Raw genomic sequence first — 20,100 nt, forward strand, 5'->3', positions numbered from 1 at the left:
TGGCCATGCCTCCCTCAGCTCAGCACTGTGAAAGGGAGGGCTGCTCTAGTGCCCGCCAGCTTCTAGCCTGAGCCACTGCAGGCATGTGCCGGCATTTCTTCAGTCCATAGGGGATATCTGAATGGTTACAAACTGGTTTTGCTTGGCCAGGTTGGACTAACCTGCAAAGATTGAATCAATTCAAGCTCAGGCTTTTTGAATTTCTCTCCCTAGCTTTGTAGGCTAAGATCTAGTATAGTTTGCTACACTGGTCTGTTGCCCAGGTGAGATCACTTTAGAATGGCATTGTGTTAGTGGGTGCAGACTTGTCCAATGCACTGCAAATAGGACACCTTATGAAAGTCTACTGTAGCCTCCCAATGAGATCTCAGCTATATGCCTGCTTTATGGAAATAGAGGATTTCTCTGCAGCTTGCTCCTTTGGCCTCTTGGCTGAGGGCAAGTGAGATGCAGGGGCATCTAAACCCTGAGACCTCTAGGCTTGGGTCTGCATATAGGGTGGCTGCTAATGGATTTGAGAACATCTGAAGCCCCAGGCTGAAGAGTCTGGGGCAGAGGATACTTGCCAGTGGTAGCACCACATGGATTGGAACTATTTGAGTTCTGCTCAGTCCATAGGATTTGGAACTGATTTGGCCAATTCAACCTGGAACACGAAATTTAAAAAAAAATTGTGGTAGGTTTCCATTAGCATGTTTGCCCAATGTGGGCCACGTGTTTTATAGTCATGCTCAATGTGGGCTGTATTTAATCAGCTTTATAGTTGGTTTCTATTAGTGAACTTATGCTCCTTTTAGCAGCAGTTCAGAGACAGACAATGTATTTAATGTGGTTTCCCTGTGTGTGAAGGTAAGACAAAGGGCTTTTTTTCCCCATGCTGATTGTGGCGGAAATACTTTATCTGATATTTGAGTAAATACTTCATGTTTTGTTTGCATGGATTGCTATGAAATGTTCCAGGTTCTTCCTGTCTGCTTCCTAATGGTGGACAAAACATGTGTAATAAATAAGGCAAAGTACTGCCTCTTTTGCTTTGCTCCTGCTGCTTAAGTGCATCATTTATCCATCTGGAATCTATGGTAGTACATTAGTGCTTGGAATATTAATATAAACAAATCTCTGATTGAAATGCATATTGCCAACCCTCACTGCAGCTTTTCATTTGCATCTTTTTGCTATTACTTTATTTTTTAATAGAATGTTAAAGAATATGAAAGACCCTACCCTTTTCTTACATTATCATCCTGACAGCTTCAAGTGGGACAGAATCAGGCCTGAGTTCATTAATATTGAAGTAGTGAAGGACAGATTTGTTATATGATCTGCAAGCAGCTGTAATTGAGTCATAGAACTTCCCTGTAAAGTAGTGGCCTAAAACTGGAAATGTGTCTAGTTAACAGGCAGTCTGCTCTTATTCATCATTAAATGTTTGCAATTGTTATAATAAGAAAAAGAAAATTCTGGCTTATAGTTTTTGTGCTCTTTTTTTCTAGATCCTAATGGTTACTATGATGGCAACCCCTTGGAAACTTATGAGAGTACTTTGTTACTCCAGAGCAACTTTATCACAGAGAGTCCCAGTCAGAGGTATCCCCAGTGATCTGATGCATGTATGGTCCAGGACCATATTTTCAAATTTTGCTGCTAACACACCTACTTCAAATACAGTGGAACTGCATGGTAAAGTGTACCCCCGGGATGACTACACCAACGTTACTGAGAGGATTCTGTCCAAGGTAGGGAGGAACTTGCATAACCAAAGGCATCACCCTTTGTGGCTCATCAAAGAACGGATAAAGGATCATTTTTACAAGCAGTACCTAGGACGCTTTGGAACCCCGCTCTTTTCTGTTTATGATAATTTCTCCCCAGTGGTGACTGTGGAGCAAAACTTTGATAGTTTGCTTATTCCACAAAACCATCCCAGCAGGAAGAAAGAGGATAGCTACTACCTGAATTGCACCCACATGCTGAGAGCACACACATCAGCCCACCAATGGGACTTGATGCACTCTGGGCTGGATGCCTTCCTGGTTGTGGGAGATGTTTACCGCCGTGATACCATTGATAGATCTCACTACCCAATTTTCCACCAAATGGAAGCAGTTCAGCTCTTCTCCAATCATGAGGTAAGAACTGTTTGCAATGGCTTCATTCTCAAACAGGGTGCTGGAGAATCCTGGGATGCCGCCAAATCCTATGAAGGTGCTGGGGTGTGAGGAGATATGCAGATAAGCCAGGCTCAGGCTTGTTCCTACCTGGATGATCCTCCATCCCTATTGTAAAGCCCCCGTGTAAGGAAGTAAGTACTGTAATACATAAATTAGTTTTTGGAATTGGGTGCCATGCAATTCACAAAGGTTATGGAGGGGTGCCTTGCATCCAGTGAGAGGTGCCTCAAATCCATAAAGGCTCAGAACCACTGGGATAGGTGGACTTCAAGAAGCTTCTGCAGCAGGGTATATGGATCCTTCTGTTTAGCTGGCACCACTTTAATTGTAGCCTGTCAAGGAAAGTCCTCTTAAAAAAAGGGCTTTAGTTTTTAGGCTTTAGAGACTGCAGTATGGTAGTCCTTAAAAACCATAATGTAATGGCGCACAGATTTTGGTAATATGTAAAGATTTGTAAAGTGTATTAACTAGAATTCCCCTCTTCCTTCTTTCACCCTCCCACAGCCTGTGCAGTTTTAATTTGTCGCAAAGGAGAATCTGGCTTCATAGATGAAATGGTAGAAAAAGCACTTTTATCAAATATTTACAAAAATATTTCTAAAGAAAGGGTTTTTTTTCTGTTAGCAGGTTTAGCATGGTATGCTGGCAGTTTCAGAGCTTTTCTTATTGTAAAAAAAATAAATAAATAAAGTCAGGTTTATCTTTTTGCTTAAAAGGAAGAAAGAAGGAATTACAGTTTGAAAAAAATGAAAATATTTTACTTTTATCTACAATTACCTTTATATGGTTTTCAATTTCATGAGTTTTTTAAATAGTTTAAGCTGATGAGTTAGCTCAATCACATAGTAGAATTTTTCAAATTCGAAAAAAAAAGATGAACAATGTTTTTGAATTAAATATTTAAATATTGTACTTTATGTGTCTAACCTATATTAAGTGTGTGCGTGTGTGAATATATCTCTTTACTTCTACCAAAATTGTCCTGTTGCTGCTATGACTCACCCAACAGTCTAAAACACATCATTGCCATTACATCATACACATTCCCATCACAATATCTGCATCGTGCTCCCGTGTGCACCTGCATGTGTGCACCCATGTGTCCATCACCATCACCCTTGCCCTGTCACAAAGACACACAATCTTTTCCTACACCCTGTCACTAAACGGTAAGCTCACCCTATCTCCCCTCCCCGCTCCCCCATTCACTACTCCTGTCTGCTTCTTTCCCAGTTCTATCAGTCTTTGCTGTCTTTGTCATCGCTTTCTGATCTCTCACCATCTTTGCCATCTACATCGTCATCATCATTGTTGTCATTGTTGCTCTCTTCAGGGGGCCTGTCCCTGAAAAGTCTGTGCCAGTCCATTCTCTTCCAGATCATTCCTGTTATCTCTTCCCTGGCACCTTCCACTGCATTCATGTAGTACCCTTGTATCTCATTCAGTCCTATTTTGACACAGACATCTATTGAGAGGTTTGTGAGCCCATATATGAGCAAGTTCCTGGCCTTCCACCAGGTATTTCTAAAGCAGAAAATGAATTGGTTGAAGTGGGCTGTCAGGGTCCCTTTCTGCTTAGACAGGTGCCCAAACAGTGCTGCTTCTCTGGTCAGGATTATGATTCCTTTCACCATCTTGAAAAGTGTAAAAACTTCCTCACCCCTTTGGCAAACAGTACTACAGGAGGTGGTGGATTATCTCTTAGTTCCCTGGGGCAGTATAGTTGGTATCTTTGCCCCTCTATGTAATGCTGCACCCATACCAAGAGTGTATGATGAGCATGATATTAGTCCAAAGCCAAAAGGCTCATGATTTACCATATAGTTCATTAGGCTGGGTCCCAGCAGAGACAACAACATTTCAAGCCATGGTGACCCCATAGTTCAGAACTGCTCAATATACATGTGTACTCCAGACACCTTCCTGCCCTCACAAAGGATCCAGATGCTAATTAGCACCCCACCCATGATTGGAACCAAGTGTTCTTGTTATGAATCCTGGCATGCTCCAAAAATATATATGCAGAGGAGGTGTAGGGCAATGGGTCTGGCTCCACCTCATGGAAGCAGGGCCACACTAATCATATGCACCAGGCTGGGGGTGGGGGTGACAGAGGGATTCTGGGTGAACTGTTTGGGGACTTGTTTGGTGATATTTGTGCTGTGTGCAATGGGCACTATCACATATCTTATTCAGATGCAGTGCAATGCACTAACCTATCCGTGTGGTAGATTCCCATCATCACCTGGCAGGGGAAATACCATGACCACGAAAGTGGCAGGGGAAAGTACCCTGACCACATAGGTGGCTTAAAAATGGCTTTGTGTAGTGGAGGGTGCACACCTGTCTGCTTGCAGACAGGACTCCCTACAGGAGCCTCATAGTTAGTTTCCCAATGGCTGTCTTCCATTGGGAGGATCTCAACTACATGCCAACTTTATGGAAATCAGAGACTCCTCCCTAGTTTGCTTCTGTGGCTGTACAGAAAAACTTGGGAGCATCTGAACCCCAAGTGTCCGGGCTTGGGCCTGCACATAAGATGCCTGTTGAAGGATTTGGAAGTATATGAAGCCCCAGGCTGAAGTGTTGGGGTAGAGAATACTTGCCAGTAGTAAGGTTTTTGAATGATTCAAGGGATTCGGAACTGATCTAACTAATCTGACCTGGGACACGAAAATTTTTCTTAAAAAAAAATTAAATATAGATATATTCCAATCATCACTTCTTGGCTTCTTGTGGGGTATCTGAAGTCCTGGACTAAAGAGTCTGGGATGGAGGATGCTTGCCTGTAGTATCTGGCGATATCTGTACTCCAAGACCTGTGGGTTTTGGCCTGCACATAGGATGCCTGCCAGTGGATTTGGGAGTATATGATGTCCCAGGGTGATAGGAATGGGATGGAGGATGCTTGTCCATTCTAGCGCTATACATGGTATTTAGAACGATTGAGTTCTGCCTACTCAATCAATATGGTTTTTAGAACAATTGAGTTCTGCTCAATTGATATGATTTAGAACTGATTTGGTTATTTGGCCTGGAATACTATATATATAGATTCCCATCAGTATGTTTGCCTTATATGGGTCATGTGTTTTATAGTTATTCTCAGTGTTTATTAGCTGCATTTAATCAATTTCATAGTTGGTTTCCATTATTGAGCACATGCTGCTTTTGGTAGCAGTTTAATGATATACAATGTATTTAATGAGCTTTCCTTGTATGAAAATGTAAGACGAGGGGCTTTTTCCTCCCTGCTGATTGGGGGAAAATACTTTATTTTGCATTTGAGTAAATATGGTAACATTCTTAAAACTGATGCCAGTATGTGAAAAGGGAGCCTAGCACTGAAGAGTAATGGGGCTTGCTTACTAGAGGAGAGGAAAAGGAAAGCCTTAGTATCCTTCTTTTCCTTCTAGAGGCTTGAACATCTGCACCTATATCATCCTTATCACACCAACAGGTATACTTCCACTCAAAACACAAGTCACTTCCATAATGCATGTTATTTTTTTTGGTACAATATGTTTATGACCATCTGCTTTGGTACCAAAAAAAGATCCTGTGTAATTGTCATATTTTCTGTAGCTGCATGCCTGCCTATATAAGAATGTAAATTTTATGCCTATAATATCAGTACATTATGTGTACACACGCACACACACACACACAATGTATTAGATATGTTAATTATATATTATGTGTATATGTAATGTATATACTACTATTGTGGAATTGCCACTTACACTACCAGTTACTGTTGAGTTGAGTAATTCGTGTAAAGCAGGGTTTCAGCTACGTAAGTGTGAAGAATGTGGCATAGTCTTCTCAAAATTACTGTACCCAGTCTGAAAAAAGAATTCATTTTTTGAGAATTTGAAGGGAAATTGGTTAATTAAATTTGTGAGTTAAAATCAGTTCAAGAATGGATCCTTTAAGAAATGTCATGCCCTAGGTCAAAATTGTTTCTTTCTTGTAAGCTAGCTTAATTATGAAGGCAAGGATTTTTCACTATGGTGTGCCTGACTTCATTTGATCAAAGACCTGAGGAGTAATGTTTTGCATTTGAAAGCTTGTCTAACTTTATCCCAACTACATAGTTGGTCCAATAAAAAATACCATCCTAAGAAATGCTACACAAAGAACCAAGGGCTAAACATTGATAAGGCTTTTTGGCACATTGTATTTTATCCAATTCCTGAATTCTTTCCACAGAAAGGTGAAAAAAAAGGTGAGAATGACCCTCCTTCCTTTTGATAGATCTTGATCTCCCAATAATCAGTTTATTTTCTTCTGCTAACTGTGTTTGCTATTCTTGAGAATTTCTCTCAGCCTCTGCTGTTTTTTTCATTGTGCTGTGCCTGGCTTCCTGTAAAATGAGACCTGATGAAGAATGTCTTGCACTGGAAAGCTTGTTTAACTGTATCCCAGCTATGTAGTCAGTGCAATGAGAGGTATCAGCCTAAAAAGTCCTTCCTTCTTACATAATTTCTGAACCATCATGGCTACAACATCACTCTTATACTACCTTAATTATGGATTAACAAAGATGCTATAACATTTTCCTACAACTAAAACTCCCCAACCCCTTCATCTAGATCTGATTGTAGCCTTTAATAAGAGGTTTCTCCCTGCTTTCTCTTTTCGTTCACTTTTTTCTCAAAATGCTTGATGTATCATCAGAGAATGTTCACATGCGATGTATTCTTGAATTGTAGCTGTATGCTTACTTTCCAGGAAAAGATATTTTCTGTCTGGAAAAAAACTGTCTTGGAGTAAACAATAATTAGATGGCACAGCAAAAGCACCAATGTCCATTTGTTGGAAGGGCTATGGAGTGATAGGTTGTATAAAATTCACTTCATAGGGTTTGAAAACTTTGTTTTCTTCTTGAATTTTTAAGTTAATACAAATATAGCATATGGTACTATAAACAAATCATTAAAAACTTAATTGCAAGACTGAAGTTGAAAATTCTAATTCCAGAAATAACACCATGGATTTATTTCATGCTGAAATGTTGAAGGGCATTAACCTTTTCGTGTTTTGTCCTTTGCTTGCCTCATCAAGATTTCTAACCTACTTAACTGCTTGAGAAGGATCTAACTTAAGTGAAGAGGGAGTAGAGGGGAGAGAGAGAGACAGAAAAATGTGATTTATAAATGGGGAAAAACATTTGACATCAGGTCTTTATATTTATGCTTAAGTGGTATCCCATTCAACAGAGGTGGCTTGAATGCTAGTGGTTGCCACTCTATTTTAGTGCTTCCTTTTTGTAATCATAATATATTCTATAGCTGAGGTTTTCAATTGCAGGAAGGCTAGTTTGCTACCACATCTTAATCAAATCCTAGTGTGGAAAGAAGGTCAAGTACTCCAGGATATGTGTGATGCTAACATGATCTCTGTGTACAAGAACAAGGGAGACAAGGGTGACCTCAACAACTACAGTGGCATCTCTCTCCTCGGCATCACACGCAAGGCTTTTGCCAGAGTCATCCTGAAATGCTTGCAGTGACTTGCTGACTCTTTCTACCCAGAATCACAGTGTGGATTCAGAGCAGGGAGATCAACAGTGGACATGATATTCTCCTTATGCCAATTGCAAGAAAAATGCAGAGAACAAAATAAGCCACTGTACATAACATCTGTCAACCTGACGAAAGCCGCTGATACTGTTAGCAGAGCAGGCTTGTTCAAGGTCTGGGTAAAGATTGGATGCCCCCCAAAATTACTCAGTGTGATACGCTCCTTCCGTGAAAACATGCAGGCCACATTCAGTTTGATGGATCAACCTCTGACAGGTTTGAAATGAAGAATGGAGTGAAGCAGGGTTGTGTTCTAGTGCGCACACACTTTTGGGGATCTTCTTGTCTATGCTGCTGCATTATGATTTTTATGGCTTGAAGGAAGACACATACTTTCTTCACACAAGATCAGATGGCAAACTGCACTCTATCACGTCTAAAGGCCAAGACAAAAGTGAGGCACATACTCATTAGCTCCTTTTTGCTCATGATGCTGCACTCACCATACATGAAGAAGGCCAGCTACCAATACTTATGAACTGCATCTCCCATGCTTGCAGGATGTTTGCCCTGACCATCAACATTAATAAGACTGTGGACTTAGGACAGGGTGTTCGTCAGTCACCATCCATTGGCCCTGACAACACTTCTCAAAGTGGTAAACAAGTTCTGCTACCTTGGAACCACAGTGAGTGACAACCTATCACTGGATAAAGAGCTAAATACGGCCATTGGAAAGGCTGCTACCACATTCAGTAAGCTCTCTGAATGAGTCTGGAACCATGCAAAACTCGTAATCAAAACTAAGCTGCTTGTATACAAAACCTGTGTGTGTCCTCAGTGTCCTTATATATAGCAGTGAGACTTGGTATCATATGCATATCAAGAAAAGAAGCTAAAAAGCTTCCATCTATGCTGCTTACAGTGCATTCTTGACATCAAGTGGCAAGAGAGAATCACCAACACAGAGGTCATCACCAAAGCCAACCTGCTAACCATCACTGTGCTACTCAAACAGCAGTGCCTTGACATCTCTGCAGGATGGAAGATGGGCGTATCCTGAAGGACATCCTGTATGGGCACATTGTAGGTGGGTGTGACAGGGGCAAGCTTTCATGCCCAATGCAAGCACCGGCTCGCTTCCTGTCTATAGGCCAGCTGCCCACTTCATTCTTCTGCCACGCCTTGATGTAATAATATTGGGATGTTAATCAGGAGGGAGGCTGCCCATTTTAAATCCCAATGTTTAGGGGAATACCCGCAGCTCTGTTTCACCCCTACACTGCAGCCCAAGCCTTGCAGATGATATCCACCAGTGGTTTGCACTGGGATTTTCATAATGCACACACACAAACAGACAAACACATAGTGGGCTCCAAGCCCTTGGCCGGCTCACTGGGGTCTGACACCCCATCTGGCTCAGGTGGCCTTAGTCCTGCCTGGCCTTTTGCCTTGGGGTATTACACCCTGTGAGGCTCACATGGCTCTAGCCGTGCCTGGTCCCTGCATCCACAGGACTCACAAAGATCCTGGGTGCTGCTCCAGGTCCCTCCACTGACCTGGGCCCTGCCTCAGGACTCCCATGAGCCTGGGCTCCCCCTGTACTGGTTGAACCCACCAGGGATGTGGGAGCTGGGCCCACACTAACCTTTCACCGGGAAGGTGATTGGCCTGGCATTTCTTGAGGACTCCTCTGCCACAGGGAGCCCCACCAGACTCCCCTTCCCTGGAAGAGTGTGATTTCATATTTTACTCATGACAAATGAGGCCTTCTCCATCCCTATAGCCTTGCCCTGTCCTCTGTAGTATTCTGGGCAGAGCTCAGCAGAGAGGTGTTTCTCCTCTGCTGGCTGATCACGAACTGCCCCCAGGTCAGGGAGCTGGGACTTAAAATGGCCGCCCCAATCAGGCACCTGCCCCACCCTGGCCCAGTCTTTAAAGTGGCAGGCACTACCAGTGCCCTGCAACAGTGGGGAGAGAAGATTGGGCACCCAAAATTGCTCTTCAAAGACATCTGCAAGTGAGACACGGAAGTTTCTGGAATCAACCCAAGCCTTTGAGAAGCTTTAGCAGGAGACAGGACAGAGTGGCACTCCCTTCTCAGTTGAGTCCAACATCACAACAAGAAATGGTTACTTGAATTATAACAGAAATGTGACTGAAGGAAACAGCTTGTCCGTACAATAGCCCCTAACACCATGTACACCTGTGACCACTGTGACAGGACCTGCAAGTCTAATATTGTTATCGACAGCCACAAGAGAAAATGCACCACCAGTCAGTAGAATAGCTGCAATGTCCAATGTCACTCACTGATGAAAGGATGTCATATATTGCATAGTGATTAGAAATATTACAGCAGTATTTTGGATGGAGGCTACTGCTGTTTGGTCCTAAAGCTGTAGTTCCAACAAACTGAGCTAAAGAAAAAGCTTCATTGTCAGTATGATGTGTGACACAAAATGGAATTGATCTGATTACATGTGTTAAGAATGGCAATTGCATACCGTTTAGCAAGCTCATTACACTACCTTATTGCTTTTTCTTCCACTTTCCGGATATATTATTTGTCCTCTTTCTACCTGGAAGAAGTCAGAAAATAGGAAGTGCTAAAGATCCCATAGTTTGAATTTGAAATGCACAGTTAATGGTCTCAAATCTTTGTGATATCCAAACATAAAAAATATTCTTGCAAAAAAAAACCAGTTCAGATTGAATGGGCATTATTGACAGTACAAGGCAGAGCTGTTCCACATTTTATTTTAGTGATCAGTGTTAGCTATAGGAAAGTGTTCATAGGGAGTAATTTTTCAAACATATATCCATTTTAGTTTTTACAAAATATCCATGAACAGTCTTTGAGATCTTATTAATTTGTTCATTATTTAAAATAGTTTGAGAAATACTCTGGCTGTAGTTCAGTCTGGGAGGTATTAACAAATTATTTGATTGAGTTCTGTCTTGGATTATAGGCTATTCATAATTCATGGCTTATAATTGGTCACCTGCGCCACATGGCATTATGTCTACACCCTGACTGGGGGACTAAATCTTGCATAAATAAGGAAAGTAATCTCAGATTTCTTAACAGCCAGGCACAAATTTCTATTTTGAAGCTTTGTAGGTATGTTTGCATATTCCCACAAATACAAGAGAGTTTCATTTTAGGACATTCAAGTGCTAAAAATAAAAATAACAACTTCTACATCTATTCCAGTAGAACTTTCTATAAAATAGCCTTAGACACTATTAACACGAATTTTCAATTTTTATTCAAGCAAGTGTTCATTATAGTTATTTAATTGTTTGTCTGTAGAATTATATTCATGTAATGTTTAGAGCAAGGATGGAATAAAAGTGGCTGGAACCAGTGCACTGTATACATTTGCTAATTCACTTTGATTCTGAACATAAAAGAAAACACCAACTGACCTGAGTCATTCAGCAGCAGGTAAATGATGAGTTTGGTTGAGAAACAGGCAAAATTTTTACCTTGTGTGTCTTTTGATTTTGTAAGTTGTTTGAACTATCAGTATTAACTGTTAAAACATTTGAAATTACAACTTTCTTCTGACAAGACTTATTTACTCATAATTAACCTTTTTAAATATAAAATGTAAGAAGGATACAGAGGCTTATATACTGTACAGTGATTTTTGGGTTCAGTTGTTCACATATTGAGAGATTTATTTTGAAAACAAAAATCCTAAATTTCACGTATATTAGCCACTAGAGGGAGCCAGTACAAACTCAATAACTATCACAAGATATACTTCAGCTGACAACAAATATTAAATATTGGAGAGAGCTTGAAGGGTATTTTCCAAGATAGCTGAAGTTCAGCATGAGTTTTAGAGAAATAGAACTGAGAGTATAGGAATTATGTTCTAGTTCAGCATCCTGGATCTAGCAGGTCATTCTGAAAGATGAAAAAGTCCTATAATGTGCGTGCATGCTAACATGTGAAAGTTATAAATAGGGACATTTGGAGGAAAAATACAGATACATATTTAGTCTTCATTGAAATGTATTGGAGCAGATGGTGAATTTGTTGCTAGGACACAATGGAAAAATTTAAATTTTTGTTAAAAATAGGGACTGCCTCTCCAGAATGGGTACAGTTAGAATCTATGTGTGGCTTCTGGTTCTGTTCTGATTTCAGTTCTGTATCATTATGGGGAAAATTACTTCCAGACCCCAAGGTTGATAGTGTTTATACGCTGTTGTGTAAAGACTGCTGTCCTAGGTGGTATAAATGCAGATGGTCTCCTAATTTGCATATATGTGTTACTCCTTTTCTTATTTTACTAAATAATAACATAATAATTACCATAATAACATCCTATATGAAATGTAAAAAACCTTAAATCTTTTATTTCTCTTAAATATATTGCCTCCTCATTTGCTTAATTAAGAGGTCTCCTGTTCTTGCTTTTAAATATTAGGATAGAGAAAGAATACCTGACTTCTACATTCTTCTCTTATTTCCTCCTTCCTTTTTCCCTTAGCATGTTAAACTGCCCAGGCCTAATTCTGTTTTCCATTATAGTGTAACTAATGTGACCAGGATTAATTTCTCTAAAAATCTATAAAGTGTCTTTGATGTAAAAATGGGTGGAGGACAAGAGGAGTTCTATGTATCCATTAATACGTTTCAGTTTGAAGTTTCAGCTCCATTGCTAATCATTTTTGTTTCTTTTTTCTGAACCTTTTCTAGTTTTGCTGCCAGGTGTTTGTAGAAGAGGAAGAATCTTGAGTGCTGCACTTACAAAGCTGATAAAAGTGCAGAAGCTGGGTCTGTGTGCGTTCAGCTCATTTATGTGCTTTCACATATCTCAAATTCAACATACATTTTTTTAAACCTTTCCCTTTTCTGTGGAGTAAACTGTGAAGTATTTTTTCGTTTTTTTACTTAGTTTTGTTTTGCTTTTTCCCATTATATCTGCCTCACAGGGATGTTGTGAGACTTTCTTTAGTTATGTAATCAATTAAGTAACATTTAAATAAACTAAAATGCTTACAGAATTCTTTTTCAAGGCAGTGGTTACGGAAGTAAAATAAGCCTGTATGTGTTACATTGGTTACTGACAAAAAAAAAAGATTTGCCAGAAGTAGCTCAGGACACTATTATGTCTTTTGTTTCAACAGCTGGATTTGTGAGAAGATCTTTAATAGATAGGTTAGAAGTTGAGCAGATTTTATTTTACTCATTTGTTTAAGAGCTTGAATTTTGGACCATAACCATTCCTGCTGATACATGCTGAACTCCTGGTTGGCTTCATTACTACTAGAGACGTGAAGAGATGGGAGAATCAATGGCGTTTAATTTTGAAATGTTGTTGTGGGTCAGTATCTGTGCCTGTCTACATGTGCATTTGATGTGGCACCAGTTTACTCACAAGTAAATTATGAGTAATGTGCAAGAAAGCAGAAGCAGACTTGCTTCCTCTTTGCTCCCGCTTCCTGGGACCCTGTAAATAGGCCCCTGATGCCACTGAGCTCCAGGCTCCAGCTGCAGCTGCCAGCAGACTTCTTCAAAAGCCCGCCCCACTCACTGCTCCCTGCCCAGCCATTTCCCTGGTCAGGAACAGTGTGCCCAGTGCAGGGACAGCATAAGGCAGCACTCTCTTCGTCGCCTGTGCATCCTTGTGCCATGGCTGCTCCAGCACCTGCCCTTGGGAGCAAGAATCAGTGCCCCTACTCCTGTTGGCTTGTCATGCCAACCACCTGGCTCATGGCTGCATCGCCTATCCTGGCTCCCCCGCATGTAGCAACCATGTGTCTACCCGCCGTGCTCTGTCCCAGGGCTGCCACTGCGCACCTACCACCTCCACCCTGTCCTCCTAGCCCAGGGGCGGGCAATTATTTCAGGTGGAGGACTGCTTACCCGGTTTTGGCAAGCTGTTGAGGGCCACATGGGTAGTCCTGCCCCTTGACAGGTGCCCCACCCCCTGGTCACCATCTTGGGACCAATGTTCCAATGTCTTGGGACCAATGTCCTAGGGCCAGTGCTGGTGGGCCCAGAGTGGGGCTCAGATTGGCAGGGGTCTGTGGAGCCGGGCTGGGCTGCACCAGCAGGGAGAGAGGGTAACTGGCCCAGCTCCATAGAACTCCTGCTGGCCGGGACCCTGTACTCCTGCTGCTTTGCTCTGGGGCCTGCCGGCGCTGGTCCCGGGACACTGGTGCGGGCTCCACGCTCCTGCTGGCTCTAGGGCCTGCTCACTCCCAGGGCCCCCCTCAGCCCCGCGGTACAGGTGGGGGCCATGTGCAGTCATTACCGTGCGCTCACCGACAGGGAACAATCTGGTGCTATGTGGGGGAAAAGCGGCCCTTCCCCCGCCCTGTGGCCCACACTCCCTGCTGCAGCTGCTCGCAGCCCGCTTAGGGCTATCCTGAGCAGGCACAGGCAGCCCCACACAGGCTTTGAGCAGCTGAAGCCCAGGGCATGGGGCAAGGGGGGAGCTTCTTTTCCCACGCTCAGCACCAGCTTGTAACCCACCCCTGCTGCCAGCCTGGGCCCTGCCCTGGCTCCAGGCTCACCTGTCAGGGCTGCGCTGTGGCGGCAGCAGCTGCTCAGCGCAGAGGAAAGCGGTCCTCCCCCCGCTTGCTGCGCCAGGCAGTGTTTCCTGCTACTGCCCACCCAGAGCTCAGAAACTGGGCAGCACAGAGGTGGTGGTAGCAGCTGCACTGCAGCCTACCATGGTGCGAGCTCCAGGCAGGCAGCAGCAGCATCAAACACTGGCCAGCTTGGCAAGTGGGGGGGCCACTTTCCTCCATGATGAGCAGCTGCTGCTGCCATAGCACAGCCCCAACGGGTGAGCCCGGAGCTGGTGCGGGTCCCAGCAGGGACGGGTTACAACCTGGTGCTGAGCGTGGGGAAAAGTGGCCCCTCCCTTGCCCCATGGCCAGTGCCCTGTGCTGTAGCCACTCACAGCCCATGTGGGGCTGCCTGTGCCTGCTCAGGACAGCCCCACATGGACTGTGAGGAGCTGCAGCAGGGAGCATGTGCCATGGGGTGGGGGAGCTTCTCCCTTGCACTCAGCGCCAGCTTGTTCCCTGCCCACAGTCCTCCCCTTCCCTTCCCCCCCCCCTTACCTGAGTTTCCCATGCCAGTGCAGCCATGAAGAGCCACATGGTCCCAGGTCAGAAGCCCCTGTTGGGGCTTTTGGCTGGTGGGGCAGGGCCGGGTAGGCCCTGCTGTTGCAGGAGTCCTCCGGGGCTTCCTCTGGCTCCTATCATCTTCAACGGGAACCAAGGACAGATAAATACATATTATTTTTCTAAATTTTTTTAGGGGCCCTGTGGGCCAGATAGAATTGCCTGCCCATGGGCTATATTTTATCCACCCCTGTCCTAGCCAAACCCCAGCAGGGATACCAACGATGGGCCTCAGGCTGCCACCACCAGGGCCACCATCACAGTTCTGGCCCTCTGTGCCTGCCAAACCAGCCAGGACTGGTGGCAGCACATCATCCAGCATACCTGGGACAACAAGCAGTGGCTAGAGGCCTTCTGTGAGACCTGGACCACCTTCCAGGACCTCCTGGAGCAGCTCCGGCCCCACCTGCAGTGGCAGCACACTGGCATGCAGCTTCTTTTCCTGACAGACACCTGGCCGGCCCTTGCCCTGCTTAAGCTGGCCACACCCACCAGTCTGCAGTACATTGGCCACCTGTTTGGTTTGTGCAAGGCCACCAGTGGGGAGGCAGTCTTGGAGGTGTGCAGAGCCCTTGAAGATGTGTTGGGGGACACTGTGCTCCATGTGCATGACCCCCTGGTGGTGCTGGCAGGGTTTCATGCTTTGGGATTTCCTTAGTGTGTCAGGGCCCTTGACAAGACCCACATCCTCGTCACCTGCCTGCCCCATGAAGATAGCCCCTACTACAGGCCATTGTGCTTCAGGCCATTGTGGACCACCATGGGGTCTTCATGCACATGAATGCTGGCTGGGTGGGCAGTGCCCATGATGCCCACATCTTCAGTAAATTTGGCCTGCCGGGCCTGGTGGAGAGTGAATGCTTCATAGATTTCATAGATTTCATAGACGTTAGGCTGGAAGGGACCTTGGAAGATCATTGAGTCCAGCCCCCTGCCCGAAGGGCAGGAAGTCAGCTGGGGTCATAGGATCCAAGCAAAATAAGCATCCAATTTACTCTTGATGGTGTTCAATGAAGGTGCTTGGACCACCTCCGATGGCAGCCTGTTCCAGACCTTGGAGGCTCGGACAGTAAAGAAATTCTTTCTTATGTCCAGCCTGAAACGGTCTTGCAGTAGTTTATAACCGTTTGACCTCGTCATCCCCTGGGGTGCTCTGGTGAACAAACGTCCCTCCAGATAATTATGGTCACCCCTGATAAACTTATTAGTGGACATCAGATTACCCCTGAGCCTGCACTTTTCCAGGCTAAAGAGCCCCATAGATCTCAGCCTGTTGTCATAAGGTCTGTTTTCCTGACCTCTGACCATGTACGTAGCTCTTCTCTGGACTCTCTCAAGCTTCTCCACATCCTTTTTGAATTGTGGGCCCCAAAACTGGATGCAGTACTCCAGCTGCAGTCTCACCAAGGCCGAGTGTAAGGGGAGAACGACGTCCCAGGATTTGCTTGAGAAGCATCTATGGATGCAAGCCAGCATTTTGGTCGCTTTACTAGCCACAGCATCACATTGCAGGCTCATGTTCATCTTGTGGTCAATGATGACCCCCAAGTCTTTCTTCCGTAGTACTAGCCAGCGTAACACTGCCGAGCCTATAAGGATGCTGCAGGTTTTTCCTCCCAAGGTGGAGAACCTTACATTTTTCAGTGTTAAACACCATCAGGTTCTCACCCGCCCATTTGCTGAGCCTGTCCAGGTCTGCCTGGATCGCCCTCCTGTCTTCAGGTGTGGATGCCTTGCCCCAAAGTTCGGTGTCATCAGCGAACTTGGCCAGTCTGCTTCTAACTCCAATGCCCACATCAGTAATGAAGATGTTGAACAATATGGGTCCAAGGACAGAGCTTTGGGGGACCCCACTGGTCACAGGGCACCATGACGATTAACTTCCATCAGTTACTACCCTCTGGGTCCGACCACAGAGCCAATTCCCCAGCCAGCAGATCGTGGTGGACCCAAGGCCACAATTGGCCAGTTTCGCCAAGAGGTGATCATTGGATACCAGATCAAAGGCTTTTTTGAAGTCAAGATATATGACATCAATCTCTTCTCTCTTGTCTAGGTGATAGGTCACCTGGTCATAAAAGGAAATGAGATTTGTCAAGCAAGACTTACCTGCTACAAACCCCTGCTGGCTATCCCTCAGGATGTTGGTGTCGGCCAGTCCATTAAGGATGGCCTCTTTAATAAACTTTTCTAAGACCTTCCCTGGGATAGAGGTTAGGCTGATGGGCCTATAGTTTGCCGGATCCACTTTCCTCCCTTCCTTGAAGATAGGCACCACATTGGCCTTCTTCCAGTCTTTGGGCACTAAACCAGAGCGCCAGGAGTTCTCAAAGATCTATGCCAGAGGCTGGGCTATGATGCTCGCCAGTTCCTTGAGTACCCTGGGGTGTAGACTCTCAGGGCCAGCTGACTTGAAGGTATCCAGCCTCTCAAGGTGTTCCTTAATGAGGTCCGCATTGCTGGAGGGCAAGGGATCTCCCTTGTTCGGACCTCCCTGTCCTGTAGTGGGCATGGTGAAAGACCGACGCAAAGTACCCATTTAATAGGTTGGCTTTTTCCTGGGCTTCGCACTAGATGTGCCAGAACTGCAGCTGAATGCCGTGGTGGTCCTCCCTCTCCTCATCAGGGACCCCGCCTATCCACTTGGCTCATGTGGCCCTATGCTGTCCAGCTGGACTCCCGCCAGATCTACTTTAACTGATGCCTGGGCTGGATCTGTTCCCTGGTGGAGTGTATCTTTGGCCATCTCATGGGATGCTGACGCACCCTCACTGCCCACCTGGAGCTCCCCAAAGACAACCTCTCCTGGGTCATTGTCATAGCCTGAATGGTATATAATACCTGCGAGGCCCAGGGAGAGCTTTTCCATGAGGTCTGGGTAGAGAGGGTGCAATGTGTGGAGGATGCCTGGTAGCAAGAGCACCACCTGCAGTGGTGGGCCCCCCTGGCTGAGGCCCCAGGAGAGCCATCCATCCACCACCAGAGGCCAGGGCACTGGGTGTGGGAGGTGCTGGCTGCACTGCCCACCTGCATCACCACCCATGGACCCTCCCCCCCGCTCCTCCCAATTACCACACTCACTGAAGATGTGCTTCAGAAGAATAAGTTTTTATTCCATCACATCAGCCAGAGCCTCTCTCCCCCTCCCTTTCCAACAGACAGCTCCCCTCCACCCTCACCCCACCCACCAACAATGAAAAAGCTTCTTCCCTGTGAAAACTATGTATAATATACTTTGTGTTTTATCCTGGGGTGGGAGTGACTCGGGGGTAGAGCCTGGGGACATGCGACCAACACCCTCACCTCTGGCCACTCTCCTGTGGGTACACATGCTCTGGCAAGTGTGGCAGGGGGAGGGGCTTACCCAGGGTGATGGTGGTGGGTGCCCCGCCCCCACCATGAGTGGCCCTGCCTTTGTCAGGTGGTGTCCAGGGCCAGCAAGACTAGTTTGCAGCCCTGGCCCCATTGCAGGCAGCTCTGGCTGTGTACCCATGTGGAGCTGGGCAAGCAGCAAGGCTGGGCCCGGATAGTGGGGCTGGGTGGTGGGGCACCCAGGGCAGAGGCCAGGCCAGGGGCTCTTGGCTGCTAGAGGTGGTGCAGGACCTCCTCCCAGGCCCAGGCAAGGGTCTCCTGCTGGGTGCTTGCCAACAGGTAGGTGAGGCTAGGGTTGGGGTCTGGGTAGCGGGTGGCACAAAGGTGACTCCCAGGGTCAGAATGGTGTCCAGCGCCTGGCAATCATAGTACATGGCCTACACTGGCCAGGTCAGGATTGCATCCTGTTCCTGCAGTGCCTCCATCTGCTCACGTTCAAGAGCCAGGGGCTGTGCCCAGAACTCCTGGTGCTCCCAGTTCCGCACCTCCTTGCACTGGTCCTGCGCCTCCTCGCAGGTAACATCCTCCACCCAGCACCTGTCCTGGTGGGCCACGTCCTCCTCCCACCAGTCCCAAACGTCCCCTAGCAGGTCCTCCGATGCTGTAACTAGGTGGTCCAGGAGGAGGGTCCTCCTCTGGCAGAGCTGGCGCATCTGCAGGGTTCTGGCTGTGAGCAGTGGCAATCCTGAGGCCACACCCCAGCCGCCAAGGGTGGCTTCACTCCCACTTGCAGCTGCAGGCCCTGTGGAACCATGAGACAAAAGCTGTTTGTGAGAATTTGCAACATTTCATAGATAAGATGCTCTGTACCAGGGGCTGTGCATTGCCCAGCCTCAAATGGAGGTCAGGTGTGCACAGATAGCCAAGGAGCATGATAAGTCGGCTTGGCAGGCCTGGGCCCAGGTGGCTACTGGCTGAGCAGCCACCTGGGGCCAGCAGGCCACTGGGTGCTGGCCATGGGCAGCCTGCCTCCTCCACCTGATTTCCAGGGCAGGACAGGCCAGGGTCCTCACAGTAGCTGCTGCTGTGGCTCCAGATCCTGCTTCCCCTCCTCCTTCCACACGCCAACCACTCTGCTGCACTGCCACCCAGTGCACGGTGCCCGGGCTTGGGTGTTACGCACCCATGGCACTAAAGGATCACCAGAGCATAATCATCCTGGAGTTTAATGTAGAATACACCTCACACAGTTCAACTTAACTAAAATCTAACTTTTATTAATACATTAAATGATATCTTAATAACTTCTACATAGAGAGAGAACAACACGTAATTAAATGGTCTCACCCAATCCCAGATGATATTCTACTGCACAGAAAAGGTGGCCGATCAGTTCCTGTACGTAGAAGGTGGTCCTCTGGGAGTAATAGCTGTTTTTCAGTCCAGATGTTTTTGGATGGTGACACACACCCAACTTCCTTCTTGCCTCTCTTTTATGCTTTTTCTTTAACTTTACTCCTCAGACTTTTCATTTCCAGGTACCATTGATTGGTTTCCCTGTGATCATTGGTTTCCTTGTTCATGTTTTTAATCTGTCAGCATATTCCTTTGTTCCAACAAACCCATCGCATGCACACACCTTAATTTGGTCTTTTACCAGTGTCTTAATTAGGGCATGCCCCAGATTCCTAATTTGGTCTGTCTGTCAACTCTGGAAATTCCAAGGGCTCTGCCATTGGGCACTGTCTAATTGGTCCCCTCTTATAACTCTGTATTAAGATCTCCAATTATGTCATCCCTCTGACTTGGTTGGTTAGTGCCAAGTTCAGTTAATTTGAGCTAGTAACAAGGCTTACATTTCACATGCCTATGTTGATAACGCTGGAACATAAGCTGCCTGTGAAAGTGAGCTCAAGGCTAAATGCAGAAGAAAA

General features: G+C 45.7%; 1 protein-coding gene across 6 annotated transcripts in view; it reads left to right on the forward strand.

The window, feature by feature from the left end:
• The window catches only part of FARS2 (phenylalanyl-tRNA synthetase 2, mitochondrial), a 433,719-nt gene that overhangs the window by 104,917 nt on the left and 308,702 nt on the right, over nt 1-20,100 (forward strand). For all 6 annotated transcript variants that reach the window (XM_059724365.1, XM_059724364.1, XM_019490472.2 and 3 more), the window contains one exon: nt 1,494-2,129. In XM_059724365.1, the coding sequence (XP_059580348.1) occupies nt 1,500-2,129 (630 nt within the window). In that variant the 5' untranslated portion in view covers nt 1,494-1,499. The remainder of the gene's footprint in view (nt 1-1,493; nt 2,130-20,100) is intronic.

The sequence above is a fragment of the Alligator mississippiensis genome, chromosome 3 (genome assembly GCF_030867095.1).
Source record: "Alligator mississippiensis isolate rAllMis1 chromosome 3, rAllMis1, whole genome shotgun sequence".
NCBI lineage: Eukaryota > Metazoa > Chordata > Crocodylia > Alligatoridae > Alligator > Alligator mississippiensis.